At 39.5% G+C, this 19,300-nt stretch overlaps 1 protein-coding gene across 4 annotated transcripts in view; it reads right to left on the reverse strand.

Moving 5' to 3' along the window:
- The window catches only part of LOC126190807 (TBC1 domain family member 31), a 277,761-nt gene that overhangs the window by 2,824 nt on the left and 255,637 nt on the right, over positions 1-19,300 (reverse strand). For 2 of the 4 annotated variants that reach the window (XM_049931366.1, XM_049931369.1), the window contains 2 exons: positions 12,785-12,943; positions 7,581-7,857 (listed from right to left, as the gene is read on the reverse strand). In XM_049931366.1, coding sequence (XP_049787323.1) covers positions 7,581-7,857; positions 12,785-12,943 — 436 coding nt within the window. The remainder of the gene's footprint in view (positions 1-7,580; positions 7,858-12,784; positions 12,944-19,300) is intronic. The other 2 variants (XM_049931367.1, XM_049931368.1) reach the window with 2 other exon arrangements.

Below are 19,300 nucleotides of genomic sequence, written 5' to 3' on the forward strand. Positions count from 1 at the left end.
GATATCACAAAATGGACAAATTAGATACACATTTGGAAAAGAACCTGATGATTTGAAAAGACAACAGAAATATTACAAGAATACATTTTTACATCTTCAAATTTGTTTTGTGGAATTTTACATCTACATTTATACTCCGCAAGCCACCCAACGGTGTGTGGCGGAGGGCACTTTACGTGCCACTGTCATTACCTCCCTTTTCTGTTCCAGTCACGTATGGTTCGCGGGAAGAACGACTGTCTGAAAGCCTCCGTGTGCACTCGAATCTCTCTAATTTTTACATTCGTGATCTCCTCGGGAGGTATAAGTAGGGGGAAGCAATATATTCGATACCTCCTCCAGAAACGAACCCTCTCGAAACCTGGACAGCAAGCTACACCGCGATGCAGAGCGCCTCTCTTGCAGAGTCTGCCACTTGAGTTTGCTAAACATCTCCGTAAAGCTATCACGGTTACCAAATAACCCTGTGACGAAACGCGCTGCTCTTCTTTGGATCTTCTCTATCTCCTCCGTCAACCCGATCTGGTACGGATCCCACACTGATGAGCAATACTCAAGTATAGGTTGAACGAGTGTTTTGTAAGCCACCTCCTTTGTTGATGGACTACATTTTCTAAGGACTCTCCCAATGAATCGCAACCTGGTACCCGCCTTACCAACAATTAATTTTATATGATCATTCTACTTCAAATCGTTCTGCACGCATACTCCCAGATATTTTACAGAAGTAACTGCTACCAGTGCTTGTTCTGCTATCATGTAATCATACAATAAAGGATCCGTCTTTCTATGTGTTCGCAATACATTACATTTGTCTATGTTAAGGGTCAGTTGCCACTCTCTGCACCAAGTGCCTATCCGCTGCAGATCTTCCTGCATTTCGCTACAATTTTCTAATGCTGCAACTTCTCTGTATACTACAGCATCATCCGCGAAAAGCCGCATTCATTTATTCTGCTTTATGCAAGTGATAGTAACAATAATCTCTGCAAATTCTACATGTCTGTTAATAAGAACACAATCACAAGATTTTTAAACAAGCACTGATCTAGTTTCAAAGGCAACAGGTTGCCTATCTTTAAGCAACAATCCATGGCAACTGATTCTTCAACATTACCCTTCATTGATTTCACCTACGACATAGATGAAATTAGACTGATACTTCTCTAAAATGTATTTAAAATGACAAAGAGTATAAATATTTAGAGAATGCACAAGAGTTGATGCCAGTGTTCAGTGGCTGGCATCATACTCTTTATTTCAATCTAACACAGCGTAATTTGGCCAAAAATTGTTCATAACAATAAAAGTACATGATCAAGACTGCACTTTGATTATAAAATTATAAAACAAGATTACTCTTTCCTCATACTTGCACAATGTCATCAATCTGGGGGGAAAAATTATAAATTTGCCAGAGTCAAGTCAAAGCTCAAATCAAGAAGAAGAATACGTACAGTGATTGTAAATAGTATTCTGACACTTCTGAATTTGTAGCTTTCCTGCAAATGAATTACTCCAATGAGAAATATCCAACTGAAAGAATGGAAAATCCAGGGTGGAAAAATGACTATTATGAAAAGGATAGTTGCTACTCACCATATAGTGGAGATGCTGAGTTGCAGACTGGCACTACAAAAGGCCTTGGCAGCCAGAGACTGCGCTCATGTGCACGCGAGTTGCGTTTGTTTGTGTGTGTGTGTGTGTGACTTATTCTGATGAAGGCCTGTTTGGCTGACAGCTTTATCTGACAGTCTTTTTGCTGTGCTTATCTGCAACTCGGCATCTCTGCTATATGGTGAGTAGCAACTATCCTCTTCATAATATTATCAAATATACTAACTGGACGTTTCAGATGCTACAGTATGTGTCTTGATGGGGAAAAAAAGGTTATATCTTTGCGGGTAAGACATGGAAGTCATACAGCATGTCTCTTTTCTTTACTGCAGTTTCTTCAGTATGCTGTTGTCCCTATTTTAAAATATTTTGTTCTGAATGATTGAAAGCAAGTCTGTCTGCCTTTCGTTGTCACTACGTTATGATATGGCTGCCCAAAACCATCACTGAACTTCTGTTGTGCTTCACAGTTGAAAATCTGTCTGGAATATTTCTCTTGGTGTTATATATACATTAACACATCCTAGGATATGAACAGTGTACAAGAAGACTTGTGAGATGGTATTCAATGCTAACGCTGTGTACAAGCACTGTACGTATCTCAATGTTGAACTATGAATTCATTTGGTAAGCAAACCTTGAGAACAGACTGAATAAAAACTGCTGTAACTGACAGCGAAATGGATATCAGTGAGGAAGGGGTCACCTGCCTACTTATATCAAGGATGGTGCACCAAGCTGGAAGCTTTGAAGATTAGTGCAACAAGCAAAAAACACACACATTCTCATGGATGTTACATCACATTATGTGGCATGACACTGTGGCTTCTCCAGGGGTAAAAAGAAATGAAGCACCACGAAAATATGAGCTTTGTATGTACTATATTCCAACTCTTGAACTACTGGCCATCTTTATAACGACAGACTTCATAATGTACTTTGTTTATCAGTGGACACACTCCCTCTAGTTTTCATGTTACTCTGGATATTTAGCTTTTGGACTGGACATGTTTATGATTTTGAACTAGTAACTCAGTATCTTGGATTCATGGACGATCTACACATAAATTGTGTTGTTTCCACAACACAGCACACAATACCTTACACTTGATAATGTCCTCCTGTTTAAAACTATCAGTATAAACAAAAGCATAGCTGTGGCTATAAGCTAAAATATAATAAAACACTGACATAAAAATATACTCTGGTGTGCATTTGTCCTGTATTAATTTAGTAACGCTGCTGGACATGCGACTGGAAGATGCGAACATATCAATAGTTAATGGTGTCTGCAACTGCAGCTATCAAAGGCCCATAACATGAATTTATATTGTGGGCAAATATAAGGTCACCTGGTGCCATTATTTTCTCAAGCTGCTATTACTCAAATTTGCTTCTACATGAGAACAATAGCTGCTGCTATTTACCTGGACTGATTTAGACTTGTAGTGCTTCAACTTATGACGTGTGGTTTCTGTCACTGCCAAGCTTAATGGGACTTTGCTTAATATCTTACCTACAATATGAATGCATAGTGAATTTGAAGTGCTTGGACTTTTATCATTCTCTCATCTGGAACTATGACATATATTAACTTCCATCAAGAACTATTATTTTTTGGTTTCATGGACTAATAGACAATTTTAATCTGTTGTTGGAGAAGTTTATTTGTGTCGAATAAATATTGTTGGCCCTAAAGTGAGAGTTATAACAATTAGGACGGTGTTAAATATATCTGTCATCAACCTAATACCCTCATGTTGAGTAACATAATATGAATACCTTACTAAATGATAAACCGTGCACCAATAAGCTATTCAGAAGCCCTAAAGTACTGGTGTAATTTGAGTAGACAGGCTCTTTCCCTGCTGTACAACTTGTTTTTAAGGCACTTAAAAATGTTTAATACTTTTAAGCATTTTGCGCTTTTAGTTTGCTTAGGTACGACAAGCTTGTTAATATATTACATAATGTGAGGCATAGGTATCTCTCTGAATTTTTAAAATTAAGAACAGCGATGTTCATTCATAGTTCAGGTAGATTAAAGTAATTATGAGAACTGCTTTTCTACAAAGATAAAAACCACTAGTATGAGCAACCTTCTTCAACCACTAGTCAGTTTCAACTGGTAGGTGGTAATTACAGGCTAGAGGTGTAACATAAAATAATGAAGTCACTCATGAAAAATGAGCAATTTATGGATCCCCTCAAAGTGGAAATAATCACACTGACCATTGCTGCAAATAATGCAACACTTAAAACCAAGCCCTTAGGGACACAATTTTCTTGTTCATGGAGAAGAGTCATGTGGTATTTGAAATACGGTATAGACAAGGTCTACATTAGTATTGGAATCTGACTATGGAATTCCCATTTTTAGAGTTATTGTGCAGTGTTAATCCTCTACTGCATATTTTTTTCAAAGTTGAAGCAAATACTACTAGAAGTTGCCTGCTCAGGGAGGCCTGTTATACAGCCTCCTCTAGTAGTGTCAATTGTTGAATGATATCTGATAAATCAACATTAGTTGCGACTAATGAGCTTTTCTGTTTTTAAAACCCAGATTAGCTCTTAATTCACAATGAGCTCTAGGATCATCCAACACATATCAGAAGGGCAGCACTGAGAGAACTATTTGGGCATGTGCAATCCTTCCCAGGATTCATGGGAGGGATGAAGATTCTCTTTTACCAATAATTTGAAAAATGTCCTGTATCCCAAATTGGATTAAAAAGTGTGAGAAGTATTTTTTTTTTGACTAATTATCAAGTTGTCACAATATACAGTACTGGACCCAATCAGCCCCATAAGCTGTATCAAGAGTGGACTCTAGCTATCTGAGCACCTATTTTAGCAGCTTCTTTGCACTATTCTTTTATCATCTGAACTGAAATTCCAGCTATGGCTTCTCCATGACCTATGTGATAATAAAATACTGGACCCATGTGAGCTTCAGTTGTAACTCTACTATAAGGTTCTGTTGTTACCAGGCAACATATGTTTTACTTGTGCATAGCCTACATTGAGTATCTACAGCTGATACTCGTGATCTGGAATGTGTGTTAGCAAACTACCTGTTGGCTCCCAGTACTTCTGAGGAGCTCGTCATTTGCTTGAGTTCAGAAACTCCTGCCAAGACCTCCTTTCAGCCCAAAATGCTGAGATAGTCTCTGTTAATGGTTTGCACTTGAGCCTATGAAACACTGTCAGCACATCACTGATTGCATTATTTCACTCACGTACAAGTTGCTTATGGTCGAACAGAAATGGATGCATCAGCAGCCTGGCAGATCAAACTTGTGATGTGATTCATGCAGTAATGGAGAGTGTCATAATGTAACACAGCTAGCTGGATGCACAGTGATTGGTTGGCTATCTGAGCATTCATTTTAGCAGCTTCTTTGCATAGACTGCTCAGTCTGGGAAATGAATCCAGATGGAAAAGTCTGGTAATCAATTGAGGATGGTAGGGCAGTAGCCAGGCACGAAGTTCTTGAATAATGGAAATTGAAACCAACAGCTATATTGTAATTCAAATGTTCTTTTTGCAAAACATGCTACTAGTTAGAATGCAAAAAGGAGTAATCTTCTGACCCGAAGCGTAATCTGTTGTCAGGGTACAAACTACGATGACAAAGACCAATGGAGTCTTCAAATGGAACACTACAACCTATTAAGCATATTATGGTACCACGTGCAACTAACAAAATCAAGCACAGTCGAGTCAAAATAAACTGAATTCCTCAACTTACAGTAAAAATCCCACCAATGGTCAGACGACAACTGAAACTGGGAGTGACAGTTTTGGAGAGGAGCTTTTGGGCATTTTAGTGAACCCAGCAGGCATAATTCATTCTCCTGTTAATTTTATACTGTGTATGGTATCTGATAACATCAATTTTCTTTTGGGATTTTTGTTTCTTGTGTAATGACTCTGATAGGGTGGAAATGATTTGATATCAGTTTTATTGCCTGGGTTCTTCTTGCAACAAGAGTCATCAACAGAAAAAACCTCTGGCTATGATATATAACGGTACAGTCGTCCACTGGACATCTCAAATGTACAACTCTGGACACTTTGGTTTTCCACCTGGAGGAAATATTGAAATGACACTGATATCTGTTTTGCAGAACCATTTTGCAGCCATCTCCTTTGCATACTGAATGACTGCACTGTTCCCCAAAGATAAATATTTTGTTGTGAGTAGTCACCTAGGTTCCAAAAAAGCATCAAACAGATTTGTAGACTGCCCTTTTGTTATTCTTGCAGAGCATTTTAACTGACATGGGTAGATTCTGTCGGTAAAAATCTTTCCTTTAACCAATTGTCCTTTTCTTGTTATATACACTTGTCCAATATTTCAGAGAGTTTTCTTTTTGTTAGTCTCTCAGTTCTCCTCTCTGCTTTAATGGCAACTGACTGTTCTCTATAATTCTCTATCTCAGCCCTTTGACAAATAATATTATAAAACTAGCTACTATAAAAACCAAAAGTAAAATTTGAGGCAAATTTGTGGTTTATATTACATTAGCAGTTTCAAGATAGGTTATGTTGTCAAACAAATGGGGTAAGTGATAAAAACACGATCTATGTCCATAGTATGTTTTGAATTACATTAGTTTACCTACAGTTGTTTCTGTCCCCAATAATGATTATTTGGTGTAATGGAACTACAGAACTTTGAAACAAGGCACACAGTGTGGACTTGATTTACTTGTTGTCAGAAATAATAAACAGCTGTTTCAGTTGCTAAGTAAAATTCTGCCTCCGGCATTATACAGCTCAACTAGGGACTTCATTCACTAGTCTGTGGAAAAGATTCCTTAATACAGAATGTACTACAACTCTTGTTCTCAAAATACAATTTTTGTGGACTTTTTTTTTGTTGCTAAGTTCCATTTCCTTCAATGACTTCCTCTCTCACAGCATTAAGAAATTTCATAATCATAAAGCAAGTGAGTTTCTTAGCTTTCATATCTCTCTCTCTCTCTCTCTCCCCCCCCCCCCCCAATAAAATACCTGACTCCTCCTTCCTTTTTAAAAAGTTTAATTAAGTACCATAAGTACATTGTTAAAATTATGCACAGAGCTACTTTCGAAAATAAAACAGCAATTAAACAACCAAAAAAGATATGTGCATGGGACAAGTTGAATGTGGTGTCTCTGTTAGGACACTGGATCCAAATAGTCAGAGGATGTAGACACAATCAGTACAATGAAGTGGCAAACATTGTAAGAGACACATTTTGCATCACAGTGTCGTATTTTGCTTCCTCCTAATCATACCTCAAAAAATATCATGAAGGTAAAATGAGGGATTCATGCTCACATGGAGGCTTACCAGCAATCACTCTTCCCATGAACTACCAGCAAGTGGGACAGGAAAAGGGGGTGTCAGTGGCACATAAAGTACTCTCCGCTACATACCATATGGTGGCTTGCAAAGTATAGATGTAGATGTAGACTAGATGTTAATGAGAATGAATTCCTATATATCTTAATAAATTTATCACAAACCTATCAGTATTAAAAGTGCTACAGAAAGATGGTGGTATAAAACACACACACACACACACACACACACACACACACACACACACAGTCAAGGAGAATTATTGAACACTCATGTTTGTCAGAGGCGAGAACAGAAATGAAATAATTAATAATTGATGATTACACAAATGGACAGAATACATGCATAACTTAATTTGGACAATTTTGTCGGGTGGGGAGGGGATGGGGGGCAGGAGGGAGAGGGGAAAGGGAAAGGGCAGTTCCTAAGTTCGAAACTCTTTCTATGGTGGTGGTAATGTAACTGCAAAATAGAACTTCCAGTTACAGATATTTCTGGTTTCTTTATGGTTAGTACAAGACATGAATTTCAAAGCAGAAAAGACTTTCATTGACTTAGTAATTTAAAAAAATGTCTTTTCACATACAAGAACTGCAACAGAGTACTTACTACCTATGTTCTCATTATTTTCTGCACGTTGCTTGTTGATGCTGACATTGCTCCATATATTATGGCAATGAGGAGAACTAGAACACTGCAGCTGATGAAGCAGGGAGTCAGTCAGATTCTTGTATTCTTCATAGGATCTGTTTTGTTCTTTTTGCCTTGTAGTTAGATCCACTAATTTGGAGTGTCCCTTTTTCATTCTCATATCCACCAACTTGCTGACTAGGTGTTCCACTTCTTCTTCCAGAGCTTTTGCTTGGGCTTCCAACTGGACTGCCTGCTTGAATCAGATTATATTTAAGAAAAAAATGATACAGTGTACTATACAAGCAAGTTATACCATCACAATGAGGCAATTTTTGCTTCCTTAAATGAGCGTTTCTTATATTGGGAAACATTTTTGCATATAAGCCTGCAAGCTTTTGTGGCCATCGTCACTGATCATAAAAGCTGTGACCTTCTTTAGAATTTTACTGGCATGCATGGGCGGCTGAATACTGCTGAAAGGCAGTGTTACAGTCACTTACAAAAGGCTATCTTCCTGCACTACCTTTTTTTTTTTTTTTTTTTTTTTTTGAGAAATGGAGTTATTAGGCAACCTTCAGGTTGCACTTGGTAGCCATCATCATTGTACAAATACTGAAAGTAGATACTGACTGGAGGGGGGAAGGGGGTTGCATCCAAAGTATTACTACACACATCAAAAAAGTTTTGCATCACCCCAGTTCTTTCCCAGAACTCCTCAAGGTAGTTGTTGACTGTGGATATTGTATCACAGACACAGACTGTTTAGAGATGTCACTAAATCCACCCAAAGATTTAAACAACCACATGAGCAGTGCCTATTAGATGGAAGGGGTCCGACAGCTGATCAGTTCCAGTCATTCCACCAGGAAGGAGGCACACGGCTTGTGTTGTCTGTAGTTCAACCATGACTAGACGGTCAATACCATGGTTCGATTGCATCCGCATTGTTACTTTGTGCCAGGAAAGGCTCTCAACAAGGGAAGTGTCCAGGCGTCTCAGAGTGAACCAAAGTGATGTTGTTTGGATATGGAGGAGATACAGAGAGACAGGAACAGTCAATGACATGCATTGCTCGGGCCGCCCAAGGGCTACTACTGCAGTGGATAACCACTACCTACGGAGTATGGCTTGGAGGAACCCTGACAGCAGCGCCACCATGTTGAATAATGCTTTTCATGCAGCCACAGGACCTCATGTTACGACTCAACCTGTGCAAAATAGGCTACATGATGCACAACTTCACTCCCGACATCCATGGCGAGATCCATCTTTGCAACCACGACACCATGCAGCGCGGTACAGATGGGCCCAACAACATGCTGAATGGACCACTCAGGACTGGCATCACAGTCTCTTCACCAGTGAGTGTTGCATATGCCTTCAACCAGGCAATCACTGGAGACGTGTTTGGAGGCAACCTGGTCAGGCTGAACACCTTAAACACACTGTCCAGCGAGTGCAGCAAGGTGGAGGTTCCCTGCTGTTTTGGGGTGGCATTATGTGGGGCCGACGTATGGCGCTGGTTGTCACAGAAGGCGCCACAACGGCTGTATGATACGCGAATCTGGCCTCCGACCAATAGTGCAACCATATCGGCAGCATATTGGCGAGACATTCGTCTTCATGGACGACAATTCGTGCCCCCATCATGCCCATCTTGTGAATGACTTCCTGCAGGATAGCAACATTGGTCAACTAGAGTGGCCAGTATTTTCTACAGACATGAACTCTATCGAACATGCCTGGGGTAGACTGAAAACGGCTATTTATGGACAACGTGACCCACAAACCACTCTGAGGGATCTACGCCAATTCGCCGTTGAGGAGTGAGACAATCTGGACCAACAGTGCCTTGATGAACTTGTGGATAGTATGCCACAACGAATACAGGATCAATACAAGAGGACATGCTACTGGGTGTGTACAGCAATCTGGACCACCACCTCTGAAGGTCTCACTATATGGTTGCACAACATGCAATGTGTGGTTTTCATGAACAATAAAAAGGGCGGAAATGATGTATATGTTGATCTCTATTCCAATTTTCTGTACAGGTTCTGGAACTCTTGGAACCGAGGTGATGCAAAACTTTTTTTGATGTGTGTATTATTGTGCTGCATCTGTTGTTCCTACTAGCTGTTTATGTTCCTCACTTCTGTCCATGAATTAGTTGAACTATCAAAGAATGAGTACAGTTTCAGTAGAGAAGATAGCTACATGCTTCCATCTTCATGGCTATCTGCTATCACTGCAGTAAACAACTAACCACAACAAACAAGGGACATAAACAGCTGCCAGGAAACAACAGAGGGGGCACAACAACAATCATATTTTGGATTGTCCCTCCCTGTCAATATTTTCTTTCAGTATTTACCCAATGACAATGGCCTGAAGGTTTTTTTTTTTTTTACAAAATAACTCTCTGAAAAGGTACTGGGAAAATAGCCTTTCATAAGTGAATGTGACACTGTCTTTTGGCAGTGTTCTCCAGAGACACCAGTGGGTCCTGAAGAAGATCCCAGCAGATGATTCAAAACATCTAGCAGTGAAGAAGTTGAAGAGAAATATGAGGTGACCTAACAACTCTGAAGATTTTATCAACTGTGCGTAGTTTGTGCAAAGTCTTATCTTCTTAAAGTCTTTTATATGCCTTGTCTACTTATCTCTGAATTAAGCTATCAGTAAATTATGCCCCTTCTGTAGTGCAGTTTATAGGAAAAAGGACAAAAACAAAGAAATTCGTCTGAATCAAGATTTCTAAGAATTCTAAACAATGGCCAAAATATGCGTATTAACACATCAGAGTAAATATATCAGTGGTCTGCGTTATTTTACAACAAATGAAATGGCTAGACTGCTATTCACTGACTTCGTACCAATCTACTCATTTCATATTGTTGTTATTTCATCCCAGATTTTCCCTTGTTCAGTTTTCTTATACATATGCATGTTATGATACACAGGGTGTCCCAAACATTTAGGATAAAAATTACACAGATCGAAGGATATACTATAAACTAAGCATTCCAGGATAAGGAACGAATGGCTGAAAATGAGTATTTCAGGAGGCACAAGGTTTCGAATGAGTAATGTATGTCAGGCATGTGTTTGTATGTACACTGCTTATGTTGGTGGCACTACATTGAAAAACAATACACAATCATCTGTGATGTGTCCATGGTGGATTTTCTTGTGGGCTTGCATGAAGTCTTTTCTGTATGACACACCAATAGAAACTGATATGGTACTGGATGGCAAGGTTGTAGCTGCCTGTCTCATAGTTTTACACACCCTCATAATGCAAGCATTTAGACTGTCAGTTGTTACTTTGAACAGTTGCTATGAGAAAAACAAACTGAATATTCATTGCTGACCATTAGTCCCTATCTATAAGTGCCCAGTTTAAGGTCCTCAACTGTCTGTATTATTTTGACCATAAAGTTGTGATAGAACCTAATAAGATTTATAATTTAAGCAGCAACCAGCCACAAGCAAGGTTTGAAAAAGTTTATTTACACTCAAACCATTACCCATCAGATGAATTCGCAATTGTTAATAATGGCTACCATCGGCTATTGAATGGAATGACGATAATGAAAATTTGTGCCGGACCGGGAAAAGAACCCAGATTTCCCACTTATTGCGAGCAGTCACCTTACCATTTGGCTATCTGTGCACAGCTCATGCCCAGACCCAAACTTCCATATGTCATCAAACCAAATTTTCACTGTCACCATTCCATTTTACAGCCCATGGTAGGCATTATTCGCAACTGCGAATTCATCTGATGTGTTTTGTAACAGCTGTGGTCACCACAGTGCATCGTCGTCTGAATAACACAGGCACTGCCATATTGCAAACAATTACTGGTTTCAAATTTATAACAAATCTGTCTTCAGATGACTCTTACAGATTTCCTTTCTTTCCAGCTGGGACCTCAATTTGTACTCATTACTGGCTTGGTGCAGTGGATGTGGATGTTTCTGCCCAATGAGTTCGTCCTGTATATGTGTTATGCATTATAAAGTTTACACATGTTTGTCCTGTTTAATTACCTGTAAACTACGATAACATGCACCATTTTATGTTTTTATGATAGCACACATACTCAACATTTGCAAAATATGGCCTAGCTTCACAGAATGTTAGAGTGATGACCCCAGCAGGAAAGAATGGAAAGCTGAACAGCTGTCTGAAGACAATTTTGTAATAAATCCACAACCTTGAATGTTTGTTCCCACATATTTAAGATATTTATTAAAGGGCACCTTCTGTATGCCATGAGCTGCATCAGAAATATTTATTTGCAAACCAGATTTCAGGTTTATGACCCCTCATCAGTGGCATCTGATACATAGGAACAAACAACTCTAATGTACACCGATTTTTACAAAATGACAACTGTATGTATAGTAGCAGAAATATAGGTCTACTTCCATTACATACCTCTATAGCAGTGAGATCCTTTTCTGTTAATACAGTAGGATATGAAATCTGTTCTACAACATAGTATACAGGTTGTCATGTATGTTACTGCAGTCAAATCTTAGACAGTGACAATCCTTGATCATGTCTGACATAACTCTCATATAGTGTAAACATACATAGGATTGACAAAAAAACAAGTAATGTAGGCTCTTTGACCTGTCAGTTCCATGTTTACACCGTATGACAGTTATGTCAAATGTGATCAAGGATTGTCACTGCCTAAGATTTGGCAGCAGTAAAATACATGACAACCAGTAGACTATGTTATTGGACGGATTTCATATACTACCATATTAAGTAACATGCATGCTACAGTGGTACATAATGTAAGTAGACCTATATTCTGGTACTATATATACAGTTGTCTTTTGTAGAAATCTATGTATGTACAGTTGTATATTTCTGTGCATCAGATGCTACTGATGATGAGTTATAAACCTGAAAACCAGTTTTGGCAAATAATCATTCCTAGTGCAGCTCATTGTGTATAGAAGATGCCCCTTAATAAACCCGATACTGGTAATGGTTACAGTTAAATAAACCTTTTTCAAACCATACTTGTGGCTGATTGTTGCTTAAACTATAAACTTCAGAATTGTGCTACAGCTATGTTTCTCAACATGCAACTTTTCACAAGACAGCATATGACCAGAATATTTTAAGCTATAATTCAGTTATGAGATAAGCCTTACCTTTACAGTATTGTGAACTGATGTGAGGTTCAAATGACTTTGGGCTACTTCTTTTGCTATTTTTGTTTCCACATTCTGCAACAAGTCTTCAGTTAGAGCTATACGGTTTGCCATATCCATCTGTTTTGAAAGATGACCATCGGATGCTGCCTCACGAAGCTATTAACGAAAATGTCAAGACGTTTCATACGGTAATGCTTAAAAATGACAAAGCAATACCAAAAATACTACTAAATTAAAGAGGCCATTTAAATTTCTCTCATGGCAGTAATCATTGTATGTGACAGGAATAAATATTATAGCCAATACTGAAATATTACTTTTGTAACACCATATACACATGTGTCCAAAATTAAAGCAACGAACCACTATTTCTCTGTGTTCTTTCTAATTCATGGTATAATCATACAAACTGCCAACAGATGTCTGTACAGTCGCAATCTGCATGGAAGGTAGCATTCCAGCCAATGGACAACCAAGCCAACGACGACTTCTGGGAACCTATCAAATGGGGTAGTGTGTGTTGGGTAGTCCCACATCCACAATCACTGTGAGTACAGTCACAAACAGGGCAGTATGGCACAAAGAAGATGCCTACCAGGTGCAAACTGATGTGGCCCAACTGCTTAATGTGAATCATTCTGTTGTTTCTCGGGTGTGGCGACAATTTATAGAGACTGAATCAGTATCCCAAAATCCAGGGCAGGGTCAACCATGTGTGACATCAGAAAGAGAAGAATGTTATTTAGCTGTAAGGGCATGACGGTACCACCTTAGTACTGCACAGCAACTGGCATTTGACCTCACAGCATCCACTGGACATGCTGTATCAAGACAAATGGTGACAGAAGGTTCTGACAGAGCAGCCATTATTGTTGGAGACCTGCTGTATGTGTACCTCTGATGGAATGTCTAGAGTAGAGTTATCAATATGCCACCTGGACGTTGAGCAGTGGGCCAATGTTCTTTTCACGGATAAGTCCAAATTTGGTCTGGAGAGTGATTCTCCAAGAATTTACATCTGGAAGGAATGTGGAACACAATTTCAGGATCGTGGAAAGAGATTGGTATCAAGGGGATCCTTAATGGTGCCACTCAAAATACGTCTTCCTCAAATTTTATGAGTGAATTGGCAAGGTTTAACTGCTGTCAGGTATTGTGATGAGATCTTGGGACTCATGCAGTTGTTGCGAGGTGGTGTGGATCCAGACTTCATGCTGATGGGCCATGATAGACCTCATAGAGAACAGGTGGTTAGGGTTTTCTTGGAAATGAAAAATGTTGCATGCACGGCACGGCTTGTTCACTCTCCTGATTTGAATCCCATAGAGCACGTCTGGGATGCACTAGGGAGACAGGCTGCATCACGTCAGCATTCACCAACCACTCTCCAAGACTTGTGAGCAGTTCTGCAGAAAGAATGAGCCTTGTTGTCTCAACATGAGATTCATGACATAATTCACGGTATGCCCCATCATTGTTGGGCATGTATTGCTGCCAGAGGTGGTCACACCCCATATTGAGCACATTAACCAGTTGTCAGAACGTGTATGCAAATCCATTATGCATAAAGCAGTTGTTTATGTTCTGTATTCTTTACATTGTTTCTACTTTACTATCACCTGTTTATACTGTTTCGCGGCAAAATAAATGCAACCTTGCAAAATTTCCATTTGTTGTTTTAATTTTGGACACAGTGTATATTACCGAGTATTGACTTGCCTTCTTAGAACAGAGAACTGAGAGTAGCTTTTAGCAAGTTTGATATGACCAAGTACCACAAATCACCATACCTTAGAAGGTGAAGTGGTGATAAGGAACAGGTATCATTGCCAGGTTTAGCCTTTATTCTTGTCATGTGCACAAGCTCCTCACTGTGACATCAAGAGCGATGAGTCTGCTGTGCAATTATATCAAAAACAGAGTGCTTGGTTAAGCAATATGTGATTGGTGTGGTGGCTGTTCAAGGTAAGTGCATGGGCATTGTGCAGTGTAAGGAAATGGGGGAGCTACCTGGCTAGCCACTGCAGCCCAGCAATCTGGAAAGCCCCAGAGTAATAAAGAGAAGGTGCTGTTATGAGCTTAAGAAAGTGAAGCGATATGACCAGAAACTGACCATGATAGAACTTAAACTTATAATATTCTCTGGAAACACTAGAACTGTTTCCAAATATGCTGCAAAAAATCGAAAGAAAATGTTGAATAACAAATGATATGACACATAATATAAACTTATGACACACAGGTGGTTAGGACTTGGTATCAGCAAAGGAATGATCTTGTCTAAATTGTTGTTGAAGAAATACACAAACTGTTATAGCTAAATAATTTACTGAATAATTCATAGAATAATGCAAAAGCAAAGATTCCTTCACATGCATATCACAAATGGTTACCATCAGCATCACTGATTTGCCATATTATTGCATTATCTGGAATTTATTTGGTAAGAATTTGGATAATGTACTGGCCTTTCACCATACTTTCCTAGCTCCCTATGGCCATCTGCTAAAGCAGTGAGTTTCTTCCTTCACACATTTACTTCTCTTCCAAGCTGTCAACCCTGCCATGCAACCGAATACCTGCATACTGCAGTCGCTGGCTACCGGTACAAGACTATAACTTGGTCACAAGCAATGCTTTCGCCGACCTAGCCTCACTCTCAGTCTTCGTGTTCTCTTCACGGCGTCAACATTGACTTCTGTTCTGTGCCTGCACCCTGACGGACACGCCATGTGGCAACGCTAATTGGAAAGTTTCAATACACACCAGTGCCATTTCGTCTCTACACATACTATGCAGCCAAGTGTGTAAATCAGTGTTTTGCATTATGCCTTCTGCCAGAATATGATTAATTCCACATCCCATATCAAAAAATATTGATGTCATACTGCTGATACTCAGGGATGAGGTTGTGACTTTGTTCAGTGTCCATTATTCCTACTGTGCCGTGCCTTCAACTACTGCCTTGTGCTGCACCCAATTAACAAAAAAGTATGCCATATATGTTTGAAATACATAAATGTTGTAATATATATAATCCAACAAATAGTGGTCAAGCTGTAAATTACTACACTGAACAAAGTAGTTGCTTACATGATCTAGGTTTTAAATATGCAGGCAGCACAGGTTTTATTGTCTTTGGTCTTAGTCTCTTGGTCGGTTTTAGTAATGTCTCTACAGCCAAAGAGCCACTTGGGCTTAAGCATTCCTTGGGACTTTGAAATATTTCAATGTGTACAAGTTTGGTGCTTAGAAATACAGAGTCCACCAGAAAAATGTATACACACTTTAAGGAACAAAAAGTATTATTTGTGTGTTTATTTTACATTTAATAATTGATCACATATGTTGTACAACATTCAGTTCAGCACATGGTTACTTTAAATGTTCAAAATGTTCACCGCTGGCAGCTATACACATAAAGGAATGATGAGCGGTCACCACTACTACATCAGTCAATGTTACATTGGAGATCGTAGCACATGTTGCTGTAATCTCCTGGTAAAGTTCCTCCAGTGTGCATGGCTTATGTTGATAGACCTTATCTTTCATAGCCCCCCCCCAAGTAAAAGTCCATAGGTGTTAGATCTGGTGACCATGGAGGGAACTCAATGGACCCTTTTCGTCCGATCCAATGCCCCAGAAATTTGTCATCCAGGAAAGCTCGTACGGCTAGGTGGTAGTGTGGTAGCACCCCATCAAGTTGGCAGAAGACCTCTTCATCAGCTCCATAAAGCGCACATATACCTGGCAAAACTGATGTGTGTAACATTTCCGGGTACACTTCTCCAGTGACAGTAGCATCAAATAAAAAGGGTCGTATTAAGCCCCTAGATGACAATCCACACCACACATGACCTCTGGTAGACTGACCGCTTTATCCACATAAACATGTGGATTTTCCAGTGCCCAGTACACAATGTTATGCTGATTCACGGTTCCATTAAGTTTAAATTGTGCCTCATCACTCCACACTACCTTCGTCACAAATTGTTCATCATAAGTTACCATTTGCTGGTATTGTTCGCAAAATTGCATTTGGGTTATCAGGATCGTCATCATTAATCGCATGCAGTATTGTGGAATGTAAACTTTCCACTTTGCAGCTTTCGGAATTCTTTGTACACTTGTACTGCTAACCCCCACTTCATGTGCACACTGCGTAGCAGACTTCTGTGGAGAATTAACAAATGTTTCCAACACGAGAGCCGATGAAGCAAGACTTGTAGCGGTACACTGTCTTCCTGATCTTCCTTTGTGAATATCACAAATCATTCCACCCAATTCAAACTTGTCAATGATGTGTTTAATTGTTAGGTGGATTCTGTTTAAAACTCCCGCCTTCACTGACACTGCACTTCAACGGCTTTATCAAACTTAAAAAAGCACTTCACAATACATTTTCGTTGCTTGAATGACAAGCCATCTTGTTTTCTCAATACCAAGATGAAAGTACTAACATCTGTTGAGCCAAAGACCGTACTAAAACACGCTCTTAACTCAAATTGAACGACAATATCAATATCTCGATAGAGCCTGACAAAGAGTGTATACATTTTTTCTGGCAGACACTGTATTTTGGCACTCTGAGCACTAGCAGCCATAAATTCATAGTAGGGCTATCAGTGGTTTAACTTTCCTGTCTAGATGAATTCTGTTACTGTATAAAGACTTATGTCCACATAATGAACTTTATTACATTTTGATGCAGTTTATGAGATTTTATGCATGGTTCTGTGCCTTTAGTATAAATTCATTACTGCTTGCCAATGCTCTGCAAAGTGAATCATTTTGATATCTTGTTTCTACAATGCTAGAAAAAACTGCAGCACCAAAAAATAACTAATGAAGTGCAATGAAATTTATGGAATACATTTGTCTAGGTAACATAATTAAGTGATTAACCCTGCAAGATCACAGACAAATGTAAATGCAAGATAAACCACTGCAAATGTGAAATGCTGGTATCTTAACAATTGGTGTAACTGCCAGAAAGTTGAATGCAAGCATGCGGATGTGCATGCATTGTGTTGTACAGGTGCCAGATATCAGTTGTGGGATGGAGTTCCCCGCTTGTTGCACCTGGTAGGTCAACGCAGGGTCACTTAATGCTAGTTGTGAATGACGCTGGAGTTGTCAGCTGATGACATCCCATATGTGCTTAATTGGAGACAGATCTGCTGATCAAGTAGGCCAATTTTAACACACTGTAGAGCATGTTGTGTTACAACAGCAGTATGTAGGTCAGCGTTATCCTATTGGGAAACATCCCCTGGAATCCTGTTGATGAATGGCAGCACAACAGGTCAAACTGCCCAACTGACACAACTCTGCAGGCAGTATGTGCGGGATAATCGTGAGACTGCTCCTGCTGTCATACAAAATTGCACCCCAGACCATAACTCCAGGTGTAGGACCAAAGTGTCTAGCAGGCAGACAGGTTGGTTGCAGGCCCTCAACTGGTCTCCTCCTAACCAACACACAGCTGTCACTGATACCAAGGCAGAACCAGCTTTCATGAGGAAACACAATAGAGCTTCACCCTGCCCTCCAATGAACTGTCACTTGACACTACTGAAGTCACTAACGGCAGTGGTTTGCAGTCACAGAAATGTATGCTACAGAGTGCCTGGCTTGGAGCTGTCCTTGAAGTAACAAATTTGCAATAGTTTGTTGTATCACTGTGGTGCTAATTGCTGCTTAAATTGCTGCCACAGAATCAGTATGATGCACCACAGCCATAGACCAAACTCAATGGTCCTTCCTCTCAGTAGTGCCACGTGGCTACCTGGAGACTGTTCTTCTAGTGAGCTTACAATCCTGTGACCACCACTGTCAGCAATCATATACAGTGGCTACATTCCTGCCAAGTCTTTCTGCAGTACCACAGAAGGAACAACCAGCTTTTCATAGCTGCATTACACAATCTCGTTCACACTCTATGAGGTGACGATTAATGACATCTGTCACCATAAAGACAGTCTTGACTAACATCCATTTACCACATCCAATCTCCTGATATGCATCCTCTTAGTGGTGCCCCTTGTGCCACTCTTATGCAACTGACACAAAATCTGAACAGGCATCATCTTTCAGATGTAGAAAGCGCCTACCAACGTTTGTTAATGTCACACAACTCCTCCTGGGTGATACAATTTTTTCCCAGCAACGTATATTGCGTTCAATGATAATCTGTGGGAGACCACCATCTGGAATAAATCTGCATCTGATTTGAATAAATTAACAATTACAATCAATTGTCTGGTTGCAGCCCACATTATTATCTTATTGGATTATAATCTTAATACTTTTACTTTAACACTCGAAATCCATTTATTAATTTAATTCGCTGATTTGTATATGCTAAATTAATGTGCCCCATAATACAGGGTGTACATAAAGTCCGGGAACATTTTCAATTATTTATTGCACAAGAACTAAACATTGTACAGATGCCATACATATTGCATTTTAAAGAGAAATTCTGAAAGTTCTTTTCTGGCAGATGTCAAT

Source organism: Schistocerca cancellata, chromosome 6 (assembly GCF_023864275.1).
Source record: "Schistocerca cancellata isolate TAMUIC-IGC-003103 chromosome 6, iqSchCanc2.1, whole genome shotgun sequence".
In the NCBI taxonomy this organism is placed as follows: Eukaryota; Metazoa; Arthropoda; class Insecta; order Orthoptera; family Acrididae; genus Schistocerca; species Schistocerca cancellata.